The sequence below is a fragment of the Oncorhynchus mykiss genome, chromosome 4 (assembly GCF_013265735.2).
Source record: "Oncorhynchus mykiss isolate Arlee chromosome 4, USDA_OmykA_1.1, whole genome shotgun sequence".
Lineage (NCBI taxonomy): Eukaryota > Metazoa > Chordata > Actinopteri > Salmoniformes > Salmonidae > Oncorhynchus > Oncorhynchus mykiss.
Window position 1 is genome coordinate 45,857,323 of NC_048568.1, and position 23,004 is coordinate 45,880,326.

The following is a 23,004-nucleotide window of genomic DNA, read 5'->3' on the forward strand; positions in this document are numbered from 1 at the left end:
GTGGGTACTGTAAATACACTGAGTGTACAAAACATTAAGAACACCTGCTGTTTCCATGACATAGACTGTCCAAGTGAATACAGGTGAATACAGGTGAAAGCTATGATCTCTCATGACTGCACGGTCAGGCATGACTCCAACACCATCGTTAAGTTTGCAGATGACACAACAGTGGTAGGCCTGATCACCGACAATGACGAGACAGCCTATAGGGAGGAGGTGCAAGGACAACAACCTGTCCCTCAACGTAAACAATATTACAAGGAATATATGTGATGATACAGAATTGGGCTGTTTAATTCCAGTCCTGGAGGGGCAAACCACTTCTGGTTTTTGTCTGGTAATTGCACTCACCTGATGTCCCAGGTCTGAGTCAGTTCCTGATTAGAAGGAAAGGATGAAAACCAGAACTGTTTTGCCATAAATGGAATATACACTGTACAAACCATTAGGAACACCTGCTCTTTCCATTACATAGACTGACTAGGTGAATCCAGGTGAAAGCTATGATCCCTTATTGATGTCACTTGTTAAATCCACTTCAATCAGTATAGATGAAGGGGAGGAAACAGGTTAAAGAAGGATTTTTAAGCCTTGAGACAACTGAGACATTGATTGTGCATGTGTGCCATTCAGAGGGTGAATGGACAAGACAAAATATTTAAGTGCATTTGAATACGGTATGGTAGTAGGTGCCAGGCGCACGAGTTTGAGTGTATGAAGAACTGCAACACTGCTGGGTTTTTCAAGCTCAACAGTTTCCTGTGTGTATCAAGAATGGTCCACCACCAAAAGGACATCCAGCCAACTTGACACAACTGTGGGAAGCAATGGAGTCAACATGGGCCAGCATCTCTGTGGAATGCTTTAGAAACCTTGTAGAGTCCATACCTCGACGAATTGAGGCTGTTCTTAGGGAAAAGGGGTGTGGGGGAGATGCAACTCAATATTAGGAAGGTGTTCTTCATGTTTTGTACACTCAGTGTATATGATAATAGGGTTAAGGACATTCAAAGGTCATTTCTAATTGAGCCAACATCTACTGCGTTTACCTTGAATGCAACCTCCTCGAATGCTGTAACATTGCCTTCATAAACTGCATTGTCTACAAGTGTTGAATCCCGGCCTAGGTAATTCAATCATGTCAGCGTGGGGCTAATGCTAACCTTCTGTCTCACCATTAAGCTGGGGCTCTATTAACTAATTATAGGTACTGGGTTAGAGTTTGGGTTCAAATGGTTAAAATATGACTCTATTAACTCATTATAGATACTAGGTTAGGGTTAAAACACGAGTTGTACCTTTCTGACTTTATGGCATAACCAAACACAGAGGTTTCCAACATAAAACAAGGACTAAATACTGTATCTATTAGGTAGAATGCTGTCTATCTATCTATCTATCTATCTATCTATCTATCTATCTATCTATCTATCTATCTATCTATCTATCTATCTATCTATATATCTATCTATCTATCTATATATCTATCTATCTATCTATCTTGCCTTCAGAAAGTATTCAGACCCCTTGACTTTATCCAAATTTTGTTTCGTTACAGCCTTCTTCTAATATGGACTAAATAAATAAAAAATCCTCCACAATATACTCACAATACCCCATACTGGCAAAGTGAAAACAGTTTCTGAGAAATGTTGCTGATTTAAAAAAATAAATAAACAGAAATACCTTATTTACATAAGTATTCAGACCCTTTGCTATGAGACTTGAAATTGAGCTCAGGTATAGCCTGTTTCCATTGATTATCCTTGGGATATTTCTACAACTTGACTGGAGTTGACCTGTGGTAAATTCAATTGATTCAACATGATTTGGAAAAGCACACACCTGTAAATATAAGGTACCACAGTTGACAGTGCATGTCAGAGCAAAAACCAAGCCATGAGTTTGAAGGAATTGTCCGTAGAGATCTGAGACAGGATTGTGTCGAGGCACAGATCTGGGGAAGGGTACCAAAAACGTTCTGTAGCATTGAAGGTTCCCAAGAATATAGTGGCCTCCATCATTCTTAAATGGAAGAAGTTCGGAACCACTAAGACTGTTTCTAGAGTTGGCCTCCCGGCCAAACTGAGCAATCAGGGAGAAGGGCCTTGGTCAGGGAGGTGACAAAGAACCCGATGGTCACTCTGACAGAGCTCTAGAGTTTCTCTGTGGAGATGGAAGAACCTTCCAGAAGGACTACCATCTCCACAGCACTCCACCTATCAGGCCTTAATGGTAGATTGGCCAGCCACTCCTCAGTAAAAGGCACATGATTCTCTGGTCTGATGAAACCAAGATTGAACTCTTTGGCCTGAATGCCAAGCGTCACGTCTGGAGGAAACCTAGCACCATCCCTACGGTGAAGCATGGTGGTGGCAGCATCATGCTGTGGAGATGTTTTGCAGTGGCATGGACTGGGAGACTAGTCAGGATTGAGGAAAAGATGAACATAGGAAAGTATAGAGCAATCCTTGATGAAAACCTTCTCAAGAGTGCTCAGGACCTCAGACTGGAGCAAAGGTTTACCTTCCAACAGGACAACGACCCTAAGCACACAGCCAAGACAAGGCAAGAGTGGCTTCCGGACAGGTCTCTGAATGTCCTTGATTGGCCCAGCCAGAGCCTGAACTTGAAACCGATCAAACATCTCTGGAGAAACATGAAAATAGCTTTGCAGCAAATCTCTCCATCCAACCTGACAGAGCTTGAGAGGATCTGCAGAGAAGAATGGGAGAAACTTCCCAAATACAGGTGTGTCAAGCTTGTAGCGTCATACCCAAGAAGACTCAAGGCTGTAATTGCTGCCAAAGGTGAATCAACAAAGAACTGACTAAAGGGTCTGAATACTTTAAGTAAATGTCATTTCATTTTATTTATTTATTTTAATTAGCAAAAATCTTGCTATCTATCTTTCTCCTGGGGAACTGCTGTCAGGTCTTCATTCTTCATGTTTGTCCTTTTCAGAAGTTCTTCCGATGAGTATTCAATCAACTGTTTATATTCTAACAAAGGGATTCACATCCAGGATCTGTTATTATACGTGTCCAATCAACTGTTTATATTCTAACAAAGGGATTCACATCCAGGATCTGTTATTATACGTGTCCAATCAACTGTTTATATTCTAACAAAGGGATTCACATCCAGGATCTGTTATTATACGTGTCCAATCAACTGTTTATATTCTAACAAAGGGATTCACATCCAGGATCTGTTATTATACGTGTCCAATCAACTGTTTATATTCTAACAAAGGGATTCACATCCAGGATCTGTTATTATACGATACCACATGTTCTTGTATATTTTGTTGTATGCAATTATGTGCGTGTATGTATTGATTGGTTGATTGATTGACCCACACACTACACAGGAACTAGTAGGAAGGAACATGTATCAATAGTTTTTATTGAACACAGGTATTTTAGAAGGTATGGTTTTAACATACAGTATATGTAATTCAAAGCCTACAAGAAAAGTTATTTAAATATTTATATATATATCTATACAAATGTTTATGAAGGGTCAAAGAGCTTGTATCATAATTGTAGTTCTGGGGAGTGTACAAAGATAGACATGCACAACAAAATGTTTCCATGGCAACTGAATAGTCACCTTTACAAAATGGCAGAGTCTCAGAAATCTGGACTCACACACACGCACGCACACACAGGCACACACACAAGCACAGGCACATGAACACACACACACACTCTCACCAACATAGTGAACCCAGTCTCACACTCTCACCAACATAGTGAACCCAGTCTCACACTCTCCCCAACATAGTGAACCCAGTCTCACACTCTCCCCAACATAGTAAACCCAGTCTCACACTCTCACCAACATAGTGAACCCAGTCTCACACTCTCACCAACATAGTGAACCCAGTCTCACACTCTCCCCAACATAGTGAACCCAGTCTCACACTCTCACCAACATAGTGAACCCAGTCTCACACTCTCACCAACATAGTGAACCCAGTCTCACACTCTCACCAACATAGTGAACCCAGTCTCACACTCTCACCAACATAGTGAACCCAGTCTCACACTCTCCCCAACATAGTGAACCCAGTCTCACACTCTCACCAACATAGTGAACCCAGTCTCACACTCTCACCAACATAGTGAACCCAGTCTCACACTCTCACCAACATAGTGAACCCAGTCTCACACTCTCACCAACATAGTGAACCCAGTCTCACACTCTCACCAACATAGTGAACCCAGACCCCAGTCTCTTGGTTCTAAAACGGTAAACGTAATAATGGCATTAATTGCACTGTTCAGGTGGAGACTGGAGGGAGAACGTATTGTGTGTATGTGTGCATATGTGTGTACATGTGTACCCCGCTCCTCTCCCGTTGACTCCCAGATGGCGCTGACCAGAAGTCCCTGTCTCTACTTCCTGTTGTTCAGAATGAATAAATGTCTCTGTCAGTCTCCACAGAGATTAGCTCCTCCTCCCAGGGATAAAACCCTGACAAACACAGGCACATACACTGCACAGCACAGGGAAAGGGCTACTCTGTCTTTTCAGCTTTGCCGTCTTTATTGAGCAGCTCGCTGGTTTTCCGGACAGTTCCGGTCTTTTCAGTCTCCTGACCAGAGGTTTTCCCAGGGTTCCCGGCGGCAGAATGTTTATCCAGGAAGTTGAGCATCTCACTAAGAACGGTCTGGAAGGTGCTGAGAGCCGCGCACACTGCCGGAGTCCCGAATCCATGGGTGATCAGACTGGAGAACACAAACACATGAAGACATAAATATACACTACATATATAGATATAAATTATTTACATTATATATACACTATATACACATTATATATACACTATACAGTGTATTTTGAAAGTATTCAGACCACTTCCCATTTTCCACATTTTGTTACGTTACAACCTTATTCTGAAATTGATTAAATCATCTACACACAATAGCCCACAATGACAGAGCAAAAACACCTTCTTTTTTTTTTTTTTGGCAAATGTATTAAAAATCTAAAAAGTATCCAGACCCTTTGCTATGAGACTCAAAATTGAGCTCAGGTGCATCCTGTTTCCATTTATCATCCTTGAGATGTTTCTACAACTTGATTGGAGTTGACCTGTGGTAAATTCAATTGATTGGACACGTATAATAACAGATCCTGGATGTGAATCCCTTTGTTAGAATATAAACAGTTGATTGGACACGTATAATAACAGATCCTGGATGTGAATCCCTTTGTTAGAATATAAACAGTTGATTGGACACGTATAATAACAGATCCTGGATGTGAATCCCTTTGTTAGAATATAAACAGTTGATTGGACACGTATAATAACAGATCCTGGATGTGAATCCCTTTGTTAGAATATAAACAGTTGATTGAATACTCATCGGAAGAACTTCTGAAAAGGACAAACATGAAGAATGAAGACCTGACAGCAGTTCCCCAGGAGAAAGATAGATAGCAAGATTTTTGCTAATTAAAATAAATAAATAAAATGAAATGACATTTACTTAAAGTATTCAGACCCTTTAGTCAGTTCTTTGTTGATTCACCTTTGGCAGCAATTACAGCCTTGAGTCTTCTTGGGTATGACGCTACAAGCTTGACACACCTGTATTTGGGAAGTTTCTCCCATTCTTCTCTGCAGATCCTCTCAAGCTCTGTCAGGTTGGATGGAGAGAGTTGCTGCAAAGCTATTTTCATGTTTCTCCAGAGATGTTTGATCGGTTTCAAGTTCAGGCTCTAGCTGGGCCAATCAAGGACATTCAGAGACCTGTCCGGAAGCCACTCTTGCCTTGTCTTGGCTGTTTGCTTAGGGTCGTTGTCCTGTTGGAAGGTAAACCTTTGCTCCAGTCTGAGGTCCTGAGCACTCTTGAGAAGGTTTTCATTAAGGATTGCTCTATACTTTCCTATGTTCATCTTTTCCTCAATCCTGACTAGTCTCCCAGTCCATGCCACTGCAAAACATCTCCACAGCATGATGCTGCCACCACGATGCTTCACCGTAGGGATGGTGCTAGGTTTCCTCCAGACGTGACGCTTGGCATTCAGGCCAAAGAGTTCAATCTTGGTTTCATCAGACCAGAGAATCATGTGCCTTTTACTGAGGAGTGGCTGGCCAATCTACCATTAAGGCCTGATTGGTGGAGTGCTGTGGAGATGGTAGTCCTTCTGGAAGGTTCTTCCATCTCCACAGAGAAACTCTAGAGCTCTGTCAGAGTGACCATCGGGTTCTTTGTCACCTCCCTGACCAAGGCCCTTCTCCCTGATTGCTCAGTTTGGCCGGGAGGCCAACTCTAGAAACAGTCTTAGTGGTTCCGAACTTCTTCCATTTAAGAATGATGGAGGCCACTATATTCTTGGGAACCTTCAATGCTACAGAACGTTTTTGGTACCCTTCCCCAGATCTGTGCCTCGACACAATCCTGTCTCAGATCTCTACGGACAATTCCTTCAAACTCATGGCTTGGTTTTTGCTCTGACATGCACTGTCAACTGTGGTACCTTATATAGACAGTTGTGTGCCTTTCCAGATCATGTCTAATCAATTGAATTTTCCACACGTGGACTCCAATCAAGTTGTAGAGTTGTTAGGATCTGAATACTGATGTAATAAAGGTAATTGTGTTTTTTACTTTCAACACATTTGCAAAAATTTATTCTATCCTGTTTTCACTTTGCCATTATGGGGTACTGTGTGTAGATTGATGAGGATGTTTTTTTATTTAATCTATTTTAGAATAAGGCCTGAATAATTTCCGAATGCACTGTACACTATGTAGACACAATATACACTATATATACAATATAAATACACTATAGACACTATGTAGACACAACACACACTATACAAACACTATAGATATACAGTACCAGTCAAAAGTTTGGACACACCTACTGATTCAAGGGTTTTTCTTTATTTTTACAATTTTCTACATTGCAGAATAATAGTGAAGACAAACTATGAAATGACACATATGGAATCATGTATTAACCGAAAAAGTGTTGATGAAATCAAAATATATTTTACATTATTCAATGTAGCCACCGTTTGCTATGATGACAGCTTTGCACACTCTTGCCATTCTCTAAACCAGCTTCACCTGGAATGCTTTTCCACCAGTCTTGAAGGAGTTCCCACATATGCTGAGCACTTGTTGGCTACTTTTCCTCCATGCGGTCCAACTCATCCCAAACCATCTCAACTGGGTTGAGGTTGGGTCATTGTGGAGGCCAGGTCATCTGATGCAGCACTCAATCAATCTCCTTCTTGGTCAAATATCCCTTTCCCAGCCTGGAGGTGTGTTGGGTCATTGTCCTGTTGAAAAACAAATTATAGTACCACTAAGAGCAAACCAGATGGGATGGCGTATCACGGCAGAATGCTGTGTTAGCCATGCTGGCTAAGTGTGCCTTGAATTCTAAATACATCACAGACAGTGTCATCATTAAAGCACCATCACACCACCTCCTCCGTGCTTCACGGTGGGAACCAAACGTGTGGAGATCATCCGTTCACCTACTCTGCATCTCACAATTACAGTTGGAACCAGAAATCTTAAGTTTGGACTCATCAGACCAAAGGACAGACTTCCACAGGTCTAATGTCCATTGCTCATGTTTCTTGTCCCAACCAAGTCTCTTCTTATTATTGGTGTCTTTTAAAAGTGGTTTCTTTGTAGCAATTCGGCCATGAAGGCCTGATTCACACATTCTCCTCTGAACAGTTGATGTTGAGATGTGTCTGTTACTTGAATTATGTGAAGTATTTATTTGGACTGCGTTCTGAAGTGCAGTTAACTCTAATAAACTTATCCATTGCAGCAGAGTTAACTCTGGGTCTTACTTCCCTGTGGCGGTCCTCATGAAAGCCAGTTTCATCATACCGCTTGATAGTTTTGCGACTGCACTTGAAGAAACTCTCAAATTCCTTAATGTTCCATATTGACTGATCTTCATGTCTTAAAGTAATTATTCACTGTCATTTCTCTTTGCTTATTTGAGCTGTTCTTGCAATAATATGGACTTGGTCTTTTACCAAATAGGGTTATATTCTGTATACCACCCCTACCTTGTCACAACACAACCGATTGGCTCAAACACATCAAGAAGGAAATAAATTGTTAACCTTTATCAGGCACACCTTTTAATTGAAATGCATTCCAGGTGACTACCTCATGAAAAGTTGCCACTCTTTGCCTTGATGACAGCTTTGCACACTCTTGGCATTCTCTCAACCAGCTTCATGAGATAGTCACCAATGCATTTCAATTAACAGGTGTGTCTTGTTAAAAAAATACATTCTTAATGCATTTGAGCCAATCTGTTGTGTTGTGACAAGGTAGGGGTGATATACAGAAGATAGCTCTATTTGGCAAATGACCAAGTCCATATTACGGCAAGAACAGCTCAAATAAGCAAAGAGAAATGACAGTCCATCATTACTTTAAGACAAGAAGGCCAGTCAATGTGGAAAATGTCAAGAACATTGAACGTTTCTTCAAGTGCAGTAGCAAAAAACATCAAGCGCAATGATGAAACTGGCTCTAATGATGACCGCCACAGGAAAGGAAGACCCAGAGTTACCCCTGCTGTTGAGGATAAGTTCATTAGAGTTACCCCTGCTGTTGAGGATAAGTTCATTAGAGTTATCAGCCTCAGAAATTGCAGCCCAAATAACAGTAACGGACACATCTCAACATCACCTATTCAGAGGAGACTGTGTGAATCAGGCCTTCGTGGCCGAATTGCTGCAAAGAAACCACTGCTAAAGGACACCAATAAGAAGAAGATACTTGCTTGGGCCAAGAAACACGAGCAATGGACATTAGACAGATGGAAATCTGTCCTTTGGTCTGATGAGTCCAAGTTTGAGATTTCTGGTTCCAACTGCCGTGTCTTTATGAGACGCAGAGTAGGTGAACGGATCATCTCTGCATGTGTGGTTCCCACCATGATGCATGGAGAAGGTGTGATGGTGTGGGGGTGCTTTGATGGTGACACTGCCTGTGATTTATTTTGAATTCAAGGCACAATTAACGTGCATGGCAACCACAGCATACTGCAGCAATACGCCATCCCATCCAGTTTGCTCTTAGTGGGACGATAATTTGGTTTTTAACAGGACAATGACCCAACACACCTCCAGACTGTGTAAGGGCTATTTGACCAAGAAGGATAGTGATGAGTGCTGCATCAGATGACCTGGCCTCTACAATCACCCGTTCTCAACCCAATTGAGATGGTTTGGAATGAGTTGGACCACAGAGTTTCTTTATTTTTAATTCACCTTTATTTAACCAGGTAGGCTAGTTGAGAACAAGTTCTCATTTACAACTTGGACCTGGCCAAGATAAAGCAAAGCAGTTCGACACATACAACAAAACAGAGTTACACATGGAAAAAACAAATTTACAGTCAATAATACAGTAGAAAAAGTATATATACAGTGTGTGCAAAAGAGGTAAGATAAGGGAGGTAAGGCAATAAATAGGCCACGGTGGCGAAGTAATTACAATATACCTTTTAAACACTGGAGTGATAGATGAGCAAATTATGATGTGCAAGTAGAAATACTGGAGTGCAAATGAGCAAGATAAAGAAATAAATACAGTATCTGGATGAGGTAGTTGGATGGGCTATTTACAGATGGGCTATGTACAGGTGGAGTGATCTGTGAGCTGCTCTGACAGCTGGTGCTTAAAGCTAGTGAGGGAGATATGAGTCTCCAGCTTCAGTGATTTTTGCAGTTTGTTCCAGTCATTGGCAGCAGAGAACTGGAAGGAAAGGTGACCAAACGGGGAATTGGCTTTGGGGGTGACAAGTGAGATGTACTTACTGGAGCGCGTGCTACGATTGGGTGCAGATATGGTGACCAGTGAGCTGAGATAAGGCGGGGATATACCTAGCAAAGACTTGTAGATGACCTGGAGCCAGTGGGTTTGGCGATGAGTTTGAAGCGAGGGCCAGTCAACGAGAGTGTACAGGTCGCAGTGGTGGGTAGTATATGCGGCTTTGGTGACAAAACGGATGGCACTGTGATAGACTCCATCCAATTGGTTGAGTAGAGTGTTGGAGGCTATTTTGTGAATGACATCGCCAAAGTCGAGGATCAGTAGGATGGTCAGTTTTAAAAGGGTATGTTTGGCAGCATGAGTGAAGGATGCTTCGTTACGAAATAAGAAGCCGATTCTAGATTTAATTTTGGATTGGAGATAATAATGTGAGTCTGGAAGGAGAGTTGACAGTCTAGCCAGACACCTAGGTATTTGTAGTTGTCCGCATATTCTAAGTCAGAACTGTCCAGAGTAGTGATGCTGGACAGGCGGGCAGGTGCGGGCAGCGATCGGTTGAAGAGCATGCATTTAGTTTTACTTGCATTTAAGAGCAGTTGGAGGCCACAGAAGGAGAGCTGTATGGCATTGAAGCTCGTCTGGAGGTTAGTTAACACAGTGTCCAAAGAAGGGCTAGAAGTATACAGAATGGTTTCGTCTGCGTAGAGGTGGATCAGAGAATCACCAGCAGCAAGAGCGACATCATTGATGTACACAGAGAAGAGAGTCGGCACGAGAATTGAACCGTGTGGCACCCCCATAGAGACTGCCAGGCCCTCCGATTTGACACACTGAACTCTATCAGAGAAGTAGTTGGTGAACCAGGCGAGGCAGTCATTTGAGAAACCAATGCTGTTGAGTCTGCCGATAAGAATGTGGTGATTGACAGAGTCTCAAACCTCGGCCAGGTCGATGATTACAGCTGCACAGTAATGTCTTATCGATGGTGGTTTTGATATCGTTTAGGACCTTGAGCGTGGCGGAGGTGCACCCATGACCAGCATTGAAACCAGATTGCATAGCGGAGAAGGTACGGTGGGATTCAAAATGGTCGTTAACTTGGCTTTCGAAGACCTTGGAAAGGCAGGGTAGGATAGATATAGGTATGTAGCAGTTTGGGTCAAGAGTGTCTACCCCTTTGAAGAGGGGAATGATCACGTCAGCTTTCAAATCTTTTGGAATCTTAGACGATACGAAAAAGAGGTTGAACAGGCTAGTAAAATGGTTTGCAACCATTTCAGCAGATAATTTTAGAAAGAGAGGGTCCAGATTGTCTAGCCAGGCTAATTTGTAGGGGTCCAGATTTTGCAGCTCTTTCAGAACATCAGCTATCTGGATTTGGGTGAAGGTGAAATGGGGAGGCTTGGGCGAGTTGCTGTGAGGGCTGCAGGGCAGTTGACCGGGGTAGGGGTAGCCAGGTGGAAAGCATGGCCAGCTGTAGAAAAATGCTTCTTGAAATTCTCAAATATTGTGGATTTATCAGTGGTGACAGTGTTTCCTAGCCTCAGTGCAGTGGGCAGCTGCGAGGAGGTGCTCTTTTTCTCCATGGACTTTACAGTATCCCAGAACGTTCTTGAGTTTGTGCTACAGGATGCAAGAGTGAAGGAAAAGCAGCCAACAAGTACTCAGCATATGTAGGAACTCCTTCAAGACTGTTGGAAAAGCATTCCACGTAAAGGTGGTTGAGAGAATGCCAAGAGTGTGCAAAGCTGTCATCAAGGCAAAGGGTGATTTGTTTAACACGTTTTGGGTTACTACATGGTTCCATATGTGTTATTTCATAGTTTTGATGTCTTCACTATTATTCTACAATGTAGAAAAAAGTACAAATAAAGAAAAACCTTTGATGTGTCCAAACTTTTGACTGGTACTGTATATCTGTATATACACCCTGTCGACACTACATAAACAATATAGACATTATATATATACTAAATAGACACTATGTACAATATATATATTCTCTATATAGATATTATCTACAGTATATAGACACTATATGTACAAAAAGACACTATGTTTACACTAAATATAGATTATTTAGCTACTATATAAAGACTATATGTACATTATATAGCCACGATATAGACACTATATAAATACTATATGACCATTATCTGACACTTTATATACACTATGTTTACAGTATATGTACATTATATAGACACTATATAAATACTACATGTACTTTATATAGACACTACATATACACTATGTTTACACTACATATACATTATATAGCCACTGTATAGCGAATATATATATACACTATATATGCACTTAATATACTACATACACAAAATAAATATGATATCAGCTATATAGTCAATATACAGTATACTCTACATATACACTATATAGATACTATATAAACTACTATATAAACTATATAGACAATATATACTCCACATATACACTATATAGATACTATATAAACTACTATATAAACTATATAGTCAATATATACTCTACATATACACTATATATGCAACATATACTTAATACCGTATAGACACAATATAAACACTATATTTGTCACGACTTCCGCCGAAGTTGGCTACCCTGCCTGTTGGGGCGGTGCTCGGCGGTCGTCGTCACCGTCCTACTAGCCGCCACCGATCCCTTTTTCGTTTGTCTGTTTGTTTAGTCTTATTAGTTTCACCTGTGTTTCTGTTGTTTGGTTTAATTAGCTTCCCTATATTTAGTAGGTAGGCCTGCCCTTGTTTTGTGCGGGATTGTCTTTATGTTACGCGTGCGCATTTTAGGTAGTGGTGGATTTTCTTTTCTTTAACTGAGCACCCTGTGGTTTTTGGGTTGTCTCGTTGTATGTCCCGCGCCCTGTATTTGTTGGGCTTATTATTCTGTTGTGCCTGAGTAAAGCACTTAACCTCAGTAGAACTCTCTCTGCATCTGATTCCTGCACCCAACTAGTCCCTTTCCTGCACCCACCTGACAATATTCACTATATGCACAATATGTAGACACTATTCATACCATATATACACACTATATAGACATTATACAGACGTTATATAGACACTATATAGACACAATATGTATATATATTATTTAGACACAATATTGGCACTGTTCAAAAGTTTTGGGTCACTTAGAAATGTCCTTGTTTTCCATGAAAACTAACATGAATTGTGTTGCAAAATGAATAGAACATCTAGTCAAGATGTTGACAAGGTTATAAATAATGATTTTTAATTTAAATAATAATTCTGTCCTTTAAACTTTGCTTTCTTCGAAGAATCCTCAATTTTCAGCAATTACAGCCTTGCAGACCTTTGGCATTCTAGTTGTCAATTTGTTGAGGTAATCTGAAGAGATTTCACCCCATGCTTCCTGAAGCACCTCCCACAAGTGGGATTGACTTGATGGGCACTTCATACATACCATACGGTGAAGCTGCTCCCACGACAGCTCAATAGGGTTGAGATCCGGTGATTGTGCTGGCCACTCCATTATAGACAGAAAACCAGCTGACTGCTTCTTCACTAAATAGTTATTGCATAGTTTGGAGCTGTGCTTTGGGTCATGTCCTATTGTAGGAGGAAATTGGCTCCAATTAAGTGCCATCCACAGGGTATGGCATGGTGTTGCAAAATGGAGTGATAGCCTTCCTTCTTCAAGATCCCTTTTATCCTGTACAAATCTTCCACTTTACCACCACCAAAGCACCCTCAGACCATCACATTGCCTCCACCATGATTGACAGATGGCGTCAAGCACTCCTCCAGCATCTATTCATTTTTTTTGCATCTCACGAATGTTCTTCTTTGTGATCTGAACACCTCAAACTTTGTCTGTCCATAATACTTTTTTCCACTCTTTCTCTGTCCAGTGCCTGTGTTCTTTTGCCCATCTTAATCTTTTCTTTTTATTGGCCAGTCTGAGATATGGCTTTTTTTCTGCAACTCTGCCTAGAAGGCCAGCATTCTGGAGTCGCATCTTCACTGTTGACGTTGAGACTGGTGTTTTGTGGGTACTATTTAATGAAGCTGCCAGTTGATAACTTGTGAGGCTTTCAAACTAGACACTCTAATGTACTTGTCCTCTTGCTCAGATTTGCACCTTGGCCTCCAATTCCTCTTTCTATTCTGGTTAGAGACCGTTTGCGATGTTCTGTGAAGGGAGTAGTATATGGCGTTGTACAAGATCTTCAGTCAGGAGTGATGGTTGCTGATAATGGGTCTCTGTACGCCTATTTATTTTATTTAATTTTTTATTTCACCTTTATTTAACCAGGTAGGCTAGTTGAGAACAAGTTCTCATTTGCAACTGCGACCTGGCCAAGATAAAGAATAGCAGTGTGAACAGACAACACAGAGTTACACATGGAGTAAACAATTAACAAGTCAATAACACAGTAGAAAAAAGGAGAGTCTATATACAGTGCCTTGCGAAAGTATTCGGCCCCCTTGAACTTTGCGACCTTTTGCCACATTTCAGGCTTCAAACATAAAGATATAAAACTGTATTTTTTTGTGAAGAATCAACAACAAGTGGGACACAATCATGAAGTGGAACGACATTTATTGGATATTTCAAACTTTTTTAACAAATCAAAAACTGAACAATTGGGCGTGCAAAATTATTCAGCCCCCTTAAGTTAATACTTTGTAGCGCCACCTTTTGCTGCGATTACAGCTGTAAGTCGCTTGGGGTATGTCTCTATCAGTTTTGCACATCGAGAGACTGAAATTTTTTCCCATTCCTCCTTGCAAAACAGCTCGAGCTCAGTGAGGTTGGATGGAGAGCATTTGTGAACAGCACTTTTCAGTTCTTTCCACAGATTCTCGATTGGATTCAGGTCTGGACTTTGACTTGGCCATTCTAACACCTGGATATGTTTATTTTTGAACCATTCCATTGTAGATTTTGCCTTATGTTTTGGATCATTGTCTTGTTGGAAGACAAATCTCCGTCCCAGTCTCAGGTCTTTTGCAGACTCCATCAGGTTTTCTTCCAGAATGGTCCTGTATTTGGCTCCATCCATCTTCCCATCAATTTTAACCATCTTCCCTGTCCCTGCTGAAGAAAAGCAGGCCCAAACCATGATGCTGCCACCACCATGTTTGACAGTGGGGATGGTGTGTTCAGCTGTGTTGCTTTTACGCCAAACATAACGTTTTGCATTGTTGCCAAAAAGTTCAATTTTGGTTTCATCTGACCAGAGCACCTTCTTCCACATGTTTGGTGTGTCTCCCAGGTGGCTTGTGCCAAACTTTAACCAACACTTTTTATGGATATCTTTAAGAAATGGCTTTCTTGCCACTCTTCCATAAAGGCCAGATTTGTGCAATATACGACTGATTGTTGTCCTATGGACAGAGTCTCCCACCTCAGCTGTAGATCTCTGCAGTTCATCCAGAGTGATCATGGGCCTCTTGGCTGCATCTCTGATCGGTCTTCTCCTTGTATGAGCAGAAAGTTTAGATGGACAGCCAGGTCTTGGTAGATTTGCAGTGGTCTGATACTCCTTCCATTTCAATATTATCACTTGCACAGTGCTCCTTGGGATGTTTAAAGCTTGGGAAATCTTTTTGTATCCAAATCCGGCTTTAAACTTCTTCACAACAGTATCTCGGACCTGCCTGGTGTGTTCCTTGTTTTTCATGATGCTCTCTGCGCTTTTAACGGACCTCTGAGACTATCACAGTGCAGGTGCATTTATACGGAGACTTGATTACACACAGGTGGATTGTATTTATCATCATTAGTCATTTAGGTCAACATTGGATCATTCAGAGATCCTCATTGAACTTCTGGAGAGAGTTTGCTGCACTGAAAGTAAAGGGGCTGAATAATTTTGCACGCCCAATTTTTCATTTTTTGATTTGTTAAAAAAGTTTGAAATATCCAATAAATGTCGTTCCACTTCATGATTGTGTCCCACTTGTTGTTGATTCTTCACAAAAAAATACAGTTTTATATCTTTATGTTTGAAGCCTGAAATGTGGCAAAAGGTCGCAAAGTTCAAGGGGGCCGAATACTTTCGCAAGGCACTGTACATTGTGTGCAAAAGGCATGAGGAGGTAGGCGAATAATTACAATTTTGCAGATTAACACTGGAGTGATAAATGATCAGATGGTCATGTACAGGTAGAGATATTGGTGTGCAAAAGAGCAGAAAAGTAAATAAATAAAAACAGTATGGGGATGAGGTAGGTAAAAATGGGTGGGCTATTTACCGATAGACTATGTACAGCTGCAGCGATCGGTTAGCTGCTCAGATAGCAGATGTTTGAAGTTGGTGAGGGAGATAAAAGTCTCCAACTTCAGCGATTTTTGCAATTTGTTCCAGTCACAGGCAGCAGAGAACTGGAACGAAAGGCGGCAAAATGAGGTGTTGGCTTTAGGGATGATCAGTGAGATACACCTGCTGGAGCGCGTGTTGCCATCGTGACTAGTGAACTGAGATAAGGCGGAGCTTTACCTAGCATGGACTTGTAGATGACCTGGAGCCAGTGGGTCTGGCGACGAATATGTAGCGAGGGCCAGCCGACAAGAGCATACAGGTCGCAGTGGTGGGTGGCATAAGGTGCTTTAGTGACAAAACGGATGGCACTGTGATAAACTGCATCCAGTTTGCTGAGTAGAGTGTTGGAAGCAATTTTGTAGATGACATTGCCGAAGTCGAGGATCGGTAGGATAGTCAGTTTTACTAGGGTAAGTTTGGCGGCGTGAGTGAAGGAGGCTTTGTTGCGGAATGGAAAGCCAACTCTAGATTTGATTTTCGATTGGAGATGTTTGATATGAGTCTGGAAGGAGAGTTTACAGTCTAGCCAGACACCTAGGTACTTATAGATGTCCACATATTCAAGGTCGGAACCATCCAGGGTGGTGATGCTAGTCAGGCGTGCGGGTGCAGGCAGCAAACGGTTGAAAAGCATGCATTTGGTTTTACTAGCGTTTAAGAGCAGTTGGAGGCCACGGAAGGAGTGTTGTATGGCATTGAAGCTCATTTGGAGGTTAGATAGCACAGTGTCCAAGGACGGGCCGGAAGTATATAGAATGGTGTCGTCTGCGTAGAGGTGGATCAGGGAATCGCCCGCAGCAAGAGCAACATCATTGATATATACAGAGAAAAGAGTCGGCCCGAGAATTGAACCCTGTGGCACCCCCATAGAGACTGCCAGAGGACCGGACAGCATGCCCTCCGATTTGACACACTGAACTCTGTCTGCAAAGTAGTTGGTGAACCAGGCAAGGCAGTCATCAGAAAAACCGAGGCTACTGAGTCTGCCGATAAGAATATGGTGATTGACAGAGTCGAAAGCCTTGGCAAGGTCGATGAAGACGGCTGCACAGTACTGTCTTTTATTGATGGCGGTTATGATATCGTTTAGTACCTTGAGCGTGGCTGAGGTGCACCCGCGACCGGCTCGGAAACCAGATTGCACAGCGGAGAAGGTACGGTGGGATTCGAGATGGTCAGTGACCTGTTTGTTGACTTGGCTTTCGAATACCTTAGATAGGCAGGGCAGGATTGATATAGGTCTGTAACAGTTTGGGTCCAGGGTGTCTCCCCCTTTGAAGAGGGGGATGACTGCGGCAGCTTTCCAATCCTTGGGGATCTCAGACGATATGAAAGAGAGGTTGAACAGGCTGGTAATAGGGGTTGCGACAATGGCGGCGGATAGTTTCAGAAATAGAGGGTCCAGATTGTCAAGCCCAGCTGATTTGTACGGGTCCAGGTTTTGCAGCTCTTTCAGAACATCTGCTATCTGGATTTGGGTAAAGGAGAACCTGGAGAGGCTTGGGCGAGTAGCTGCGGGGGGGGGGGGGGGGGGGGAGCTGTTGGCCAAGGTTGGAGTAGCCAGGCGGAAGGCATGGCCAGCCGTTGAGAAATGCTTGTTGAAGTTTTCGATAATCATGGATGTATCGGTGGTGACCGTGTTACCTAGCCTCAGTGCAGTGGGCAGCTGAGAGGAGGTGCTCTTGTTCTTCATGGATGGACTTCACAGTGTCCCAGAACGTTTTGGAGTTGGAGCTACAGGATGCAAATTTCTGCCTGAAGAAGCTGGCCTTAGCTTTCCTGACTGACTGTGTGTATTGGTTCCTGAGTTCCCTGAACAGTTGCATATCGCGGGGACTATTCGATGCTATTGCAGTCCGCCACAGGATGTTTTTGTGCTGGTCGAGGGCAGTCAGGTCTGGAGTGAACCAAGGGCTACATCTGTTCTTAGTTCTGCATTTTTTTAACGGAGCATGCTTATCTAAAATGGTGAGGAAGTTACTTTTAAAGAATGACCAGGCATCCTCAACTGATGGGATGAGGTCAATGTCCTTCCAGGATACCCGGGCCAGGTCGATTAGAAAGGCCTGCTCACAGAAGTGATTTAGGGAGCGTTTGACAGTGATGAGGGGTGGTCGTTTGACTGTGGCTCCGTAGCGGATACAGGCAATGAGGCAATGATCGCTGAGATCCTGGTTGAAGACAGCGGAGGTGTATTTGGAGGGCCAGTTGGTCAGGATGACGTCTCTGAGGGTGCCCTTGTTTACAGATTTAGGGTTGTACCTGGTGGGTTCCTTGATGATTTGTGTGAGATTGAGGGCATCTAGCTTAGATTGTAGGACTGCCGGGGTGTTAAGCATATCCCAGTTTAGGTCACCTAACAGAACAAACTCTGAAGCTAGATGGGGGGCGATCAATTCACAAATGGTGTCCAGGGCACAGCTGGGAGCTGAGGGGGGTCGGTAGCAGGCGACAACAGTGAGAGACTTTTTTCTGGAGAGAGTCATTTTTAAAATTAGTAGTTCGAACTGTTTGGGTATTGACCTGGAAAGTATGACATGACTTTGCAGGCTATCTCTGCATTAGACTGCAACTCCTCCCCCTTTGGCAGTTCAATCTTGACGGAAAATGTTATAGTTGGGTATGGAAATCTCAGGGTTAGCAGAGTGTGCTAAAGCAGTGCGTAAAACAAACTTAGGGAGGAGGCTTCTGATGTTGACATGCATGAAACCAAGGCTTTTTCGATCACAGAAGTCAACAAATGAGGGTGCCTGGGGACATGCAGGGCCTGGGTTTACCTCCACATCACCCGCGGAACAGAGGAGGAGTAGTATGAGGGTGCGGCTAAAGGCTATCAAAACTGGTCGCCTACAGCGTTGGGGATATGTAGATATGACATAAAAAAACAGCCGTTTCCAGCTACAATAGTCATTTACAACATTAACAATGTCAACACTGTATTTCTGATAAATTTTATGTTGTTTTAATGGACAAAAAAAAATAGCTTTTCTTTCAAAAACAAGGACATTTCTAAGTTACGCCAAACTTTTGAAGGGTAGTGTGTGTATATATATATATATATATATATACACTATATGGCAGGGTAGCCTAGTGGTTAGAGCGTTGGACTAGTAACCGGAAGGTTGTGAGTTCAAACCCCCGAGCTGACAAGGTACAAATCTGTCGTTCTGCCCCTGAACAGGCAGTTAACCCACTGTTCCCAGGCCGTCATTGAAAATAAGAATTTGTTCTTAACTGACTTGCCTGGTTAAATAAAGGTTAAAAAAAATATAAAAATAAAAAAAATATATATATACTATATACTATAGAGACATAATATAGACATTATAGAGACACCATAAATAAACGACACTATATACTCTATATACACTATATAGTCTATATTAACACTATTTACACTCTATACACACTATATACTCTATATATACACTATATTACCAACTATATACACTCTATACACACTATATACTCTATTAACACTATATACACGATATGGACACAATATAGATGCTATAAATAACATTTATAGACACCATATGCACACTATATAGACATTATAAATATACTATATAGACACTATATAGACACTATATATACACTATGTTTGCACTATGTTTACGCTATATACAGTTGAAGTCTGAAGTTTACATACACCTTAGCCAAATACATTTAAACTCAGTTTTTCACAATTCCTGACATTTAATCCTAGTAAAAATCCCCTGTTTTAGGTCAGTTAGGATTACCAGTTTACTTCAATAATGTGAAATATCAGAAAAATAGTAGAGAGAATTATTTCTTTCAGCTTTTATTTCTTTCATCGCATTCCCAGTGGGTCAGAAGTTTACATACACTGAATTAGTATTTGGTAGCATTGCCTTTAAATCATTTAAGTTGGGTCAAATGTTTTGGGTAGCCTTCCACAAGCTTCCCACAATAAGTTGGGTGAATTTTGGCCCATTCCTCCTGACAGAGCTGGTGTAACTGAGTCAGGTTTGCAGGCTCGCACACGCTTTTTCAGTTCTGCCCACAAATGTTCTATAGGATTGAGGTCAGGGCTTTGTGATGGCCACTCCAATACCTTGACTTTGTTGTCCTTAAGCCATTTTGCACAACTTTGGAAGTATGCTTGGGATCCTTAGAACCATTTGCGACCAAGATTTAACTTCCTGACTGATGTCTTGAGATGTTGCTTCAGTATATACACATAATTTTCCTTCCTCATGACACCATCTGTTTTGTGAAGTGCACCACTCCCTCCTGCAGCAAAGCACCTCCACGACTACAGACACTAGGGACACCCCGAATCAGCTCTGAGAGGCTACACCGAACATTAACACACAGCCGGGCCGGTGCATAGCAAGGAACAGCCGGCCACTGACAGCTGACCCAGACATCACCCGCCCCCCTGCACTTCTCTCTCGCTCTTCACATTCAACGCTCTTCGCATTCAACCAAAGACAAACAACACTGTTGTGCAGGTGTCCGCGGTGGAGCCGGAAAATGTTTGTTCCCTTGGACTGTTGGCGTGCAGCTGTTAAAACTCATTTGAATCTGCTGGGGTGTCGCGTGCTATTAAATGTATAATCTGCCACATATTCGTTGTTGTCACGATCCGATGGAACTTGATGCAGCTAAAGAAAGAATTATTATGACCTGAATAAGGATTCTATGAGACTATCAAAACATCCAAGAGGATCCTAATAGGACCTTCCAGGACTATGATCAGTTTCCCCCACTGCACCCCTCTACTAGCTAGAACCAGGAAATGGCTGCTCCTTGTTGGACTCCAGGTGAGTGTAAATGGCTGCTCCTTGTTGGACTCCAGGTGAGTGTAAATGGCTGCTCCTTGTTGGACTCCAGGTGAGTGTAAATGGCTGCTCCTTGTTGGACTCCAGGTGAGTGTAAATGGCTGCTCCTTGTTGGACTCCAGGTGAGTGTAAATGGATGCTCCTTGTTGGACTCCAGGTGAGTGTAAATGGATGCTTCTTGTTGGACTCCAGGTGAGTGTAAATGGCTGCTCCTTGTTTGGACTCCAGGTGAGTGTAAATGGCTGCTCTTTGTTGGACTCCAGGTGAGTGTAAATGGCTGCTCCTTGTTGGACTCCAGATGAGTGTAAATGGCTGCTCCTTGTTGGACTCCAGGTGAGTGTAAATGGATGCTCCTTGTTGGACTCCAGGTGACTTGGGTGTTCCATCCATGGCAGTGGATGCCCCTCCAGCTGCCTATCCCTGTCCTAGTCAATCAACTGCCTGGACCACTGTTGCCCCCCTCCGCTGGGCCGTGCTGTCTGGATCAGAACTCTGTCCCTTTGGCTGTTGTGTCCTGCACACAGCCTGAACTACCACTATCTGGATCAAAGCTCTGTCCCTTTGGCTGTTGTGTCCTGCACACAGCCTGAACCACCACTCTCTGGATCAGAGCTCTGTCCCTTTGGCTGTTGTGTCCTGCACACAGCCTGAACCACCACTATCTGGTTCGGAGCTTTGTCCTTTTGGCTGTTGTGTCCTGCACACAGCCGGCGTCTCAGCAGCCCTCTTCTCAGGTTAGTTCTGGCTCTTGCCTCACAATCTGCTTCAAGACACGACAGATGACGGATCATTCTGGCTATTGTGATAGGGAGTTCAATAGTGAGGCATATATCTATACCTGGGGCAAAGACTTTGTGTTTTCTTCGGGCAAAAGTCACCAGGTTTCTTCCCGAGGCTGTGAGTCAGTCACCGGGGCTGATACTGTCATGGTTCATGTGGGGTCAAAGTTCAGGATATCTTCAGGTTGCTTCCCAAGGCTGTGAGTCAGTCACGGTTCATGTGGGGTCAAAGTTCAGGATATCACCAGGTTGCTTCCCGAGGCTGTGAGTCAGTCACTGGGGGCTGATACTGTCATGGTTCACGTGGGGTCAAATTACATTGTGAAGGGCAGCTCAGAACAGCTGAAGATTGTGTGTGTGTGCGTGCGTGCGTGCGTGTGTGTGTGTGTGTGTGTGTGTGTGTGTGTGTGTGTGTGTGTGTGTGTGTGTGTGTGTGTGTGTGTGTGTGTGTGTGTGTGTGTGTGCATGTACCTGAAGTGTGTGAGGTGTCTCTGTATATCCAGGTCCAGTATAGGTGTGGGTCTGGAGGAGCCAAGAGGAGAACGGTCCTGACTCAACAGGTCCTGGAACTCTTTACAGATCTGCCTAAATGTCACAGGGAAAAAGTAAGCGGTTAGGGGTTAGAGGTTAAGAGATCAATATGTCAAATCAAATCAAATCAAATTTATTTGTCACATACACATGGTTAGCAGATGTTAATGCGAGTGTAGCGAAATGCTTGTGCTTCTAGTTCCGACAATGCAGTAATAACCAACGAGTAATCTAACTAACAATTCCAAAACGACTACCTTATACACACAAGTGTAAAGGGATAAAGAATATGTACATAAAGATATATGAATGAGTGATGGTACAGAGCGGCATAGGCAAGATGCAGTAGATGGTATCGAGTACAGTATATACATATGAGATGAGTATGTAAACAAAGTGGCATAGTTTAAAGTGGCTAGTGATACATGTATTACATAAAGATGCAGTAGATGATATAGAGTACAGTATATACGTATACATATGAGATGAATAATGTAGGGTATGTAAACATTATATTAGGTAGCATTGTTTAAAGTGGCTAGTGATATATTTTACATCAATTCCCATCAATTCCCATTATTAAAGTGGCTGGAGTTGAGTCAGTGTGTTGGCAGCAGCCACTCAATGTTAGTGGTGGCTCTTTAACAGTCTGATGGCCTTGAGATAGAAGCTGTTTTTCAGTCTCTCGGTCCCAGCTTTGATGCACCTGTACTGACCTCGCCTTCTGGATGATAGCGGGGTGAACAGGCAGTGGCTCGGGTGGTTGTTGTTCTTGATGATCTTTATGGCCT

At 42.6% G+C, this 23,004-nt stretch overlaps 1 protein-coding gene across 2 annotated transcripts in view; it reads right to left on the reverse strand.

Annotated features, from left to right (window-relative positions):
- Positions 1 to 3,386: 3,386 nt before the first annotated feature.
- tfap2d (transcription factor AP-2 delta (activating enhancer binding protein 2 delta)) overlaps positions 3,387 to 23,004 on the reverse strand; it is a 41,135-nt gene continuing 21,517 nt past the window's right edge. For both annotated transcript variants that reach the window (XM_036976453.1, XM_021601156.2), the window contains exons 7-8: positions 22,154 to 22,267; positions 3,387 to 4,739 (exon numbers count right to left, since the gene is read on the reverse strand). In XM_036976453.1, coding sequence (XP_036832348.1) covers positions 4,529 to 4,739; positions 22,154 to 22,267 — 325 coding nt within the window. In that variant the 3' untranslated portion in view covers positions 3,387 to 4,528. The remainder of the gene's footprint in view (positions 4,740 to 22,153; positions 22,268 to 23,004) is intronic.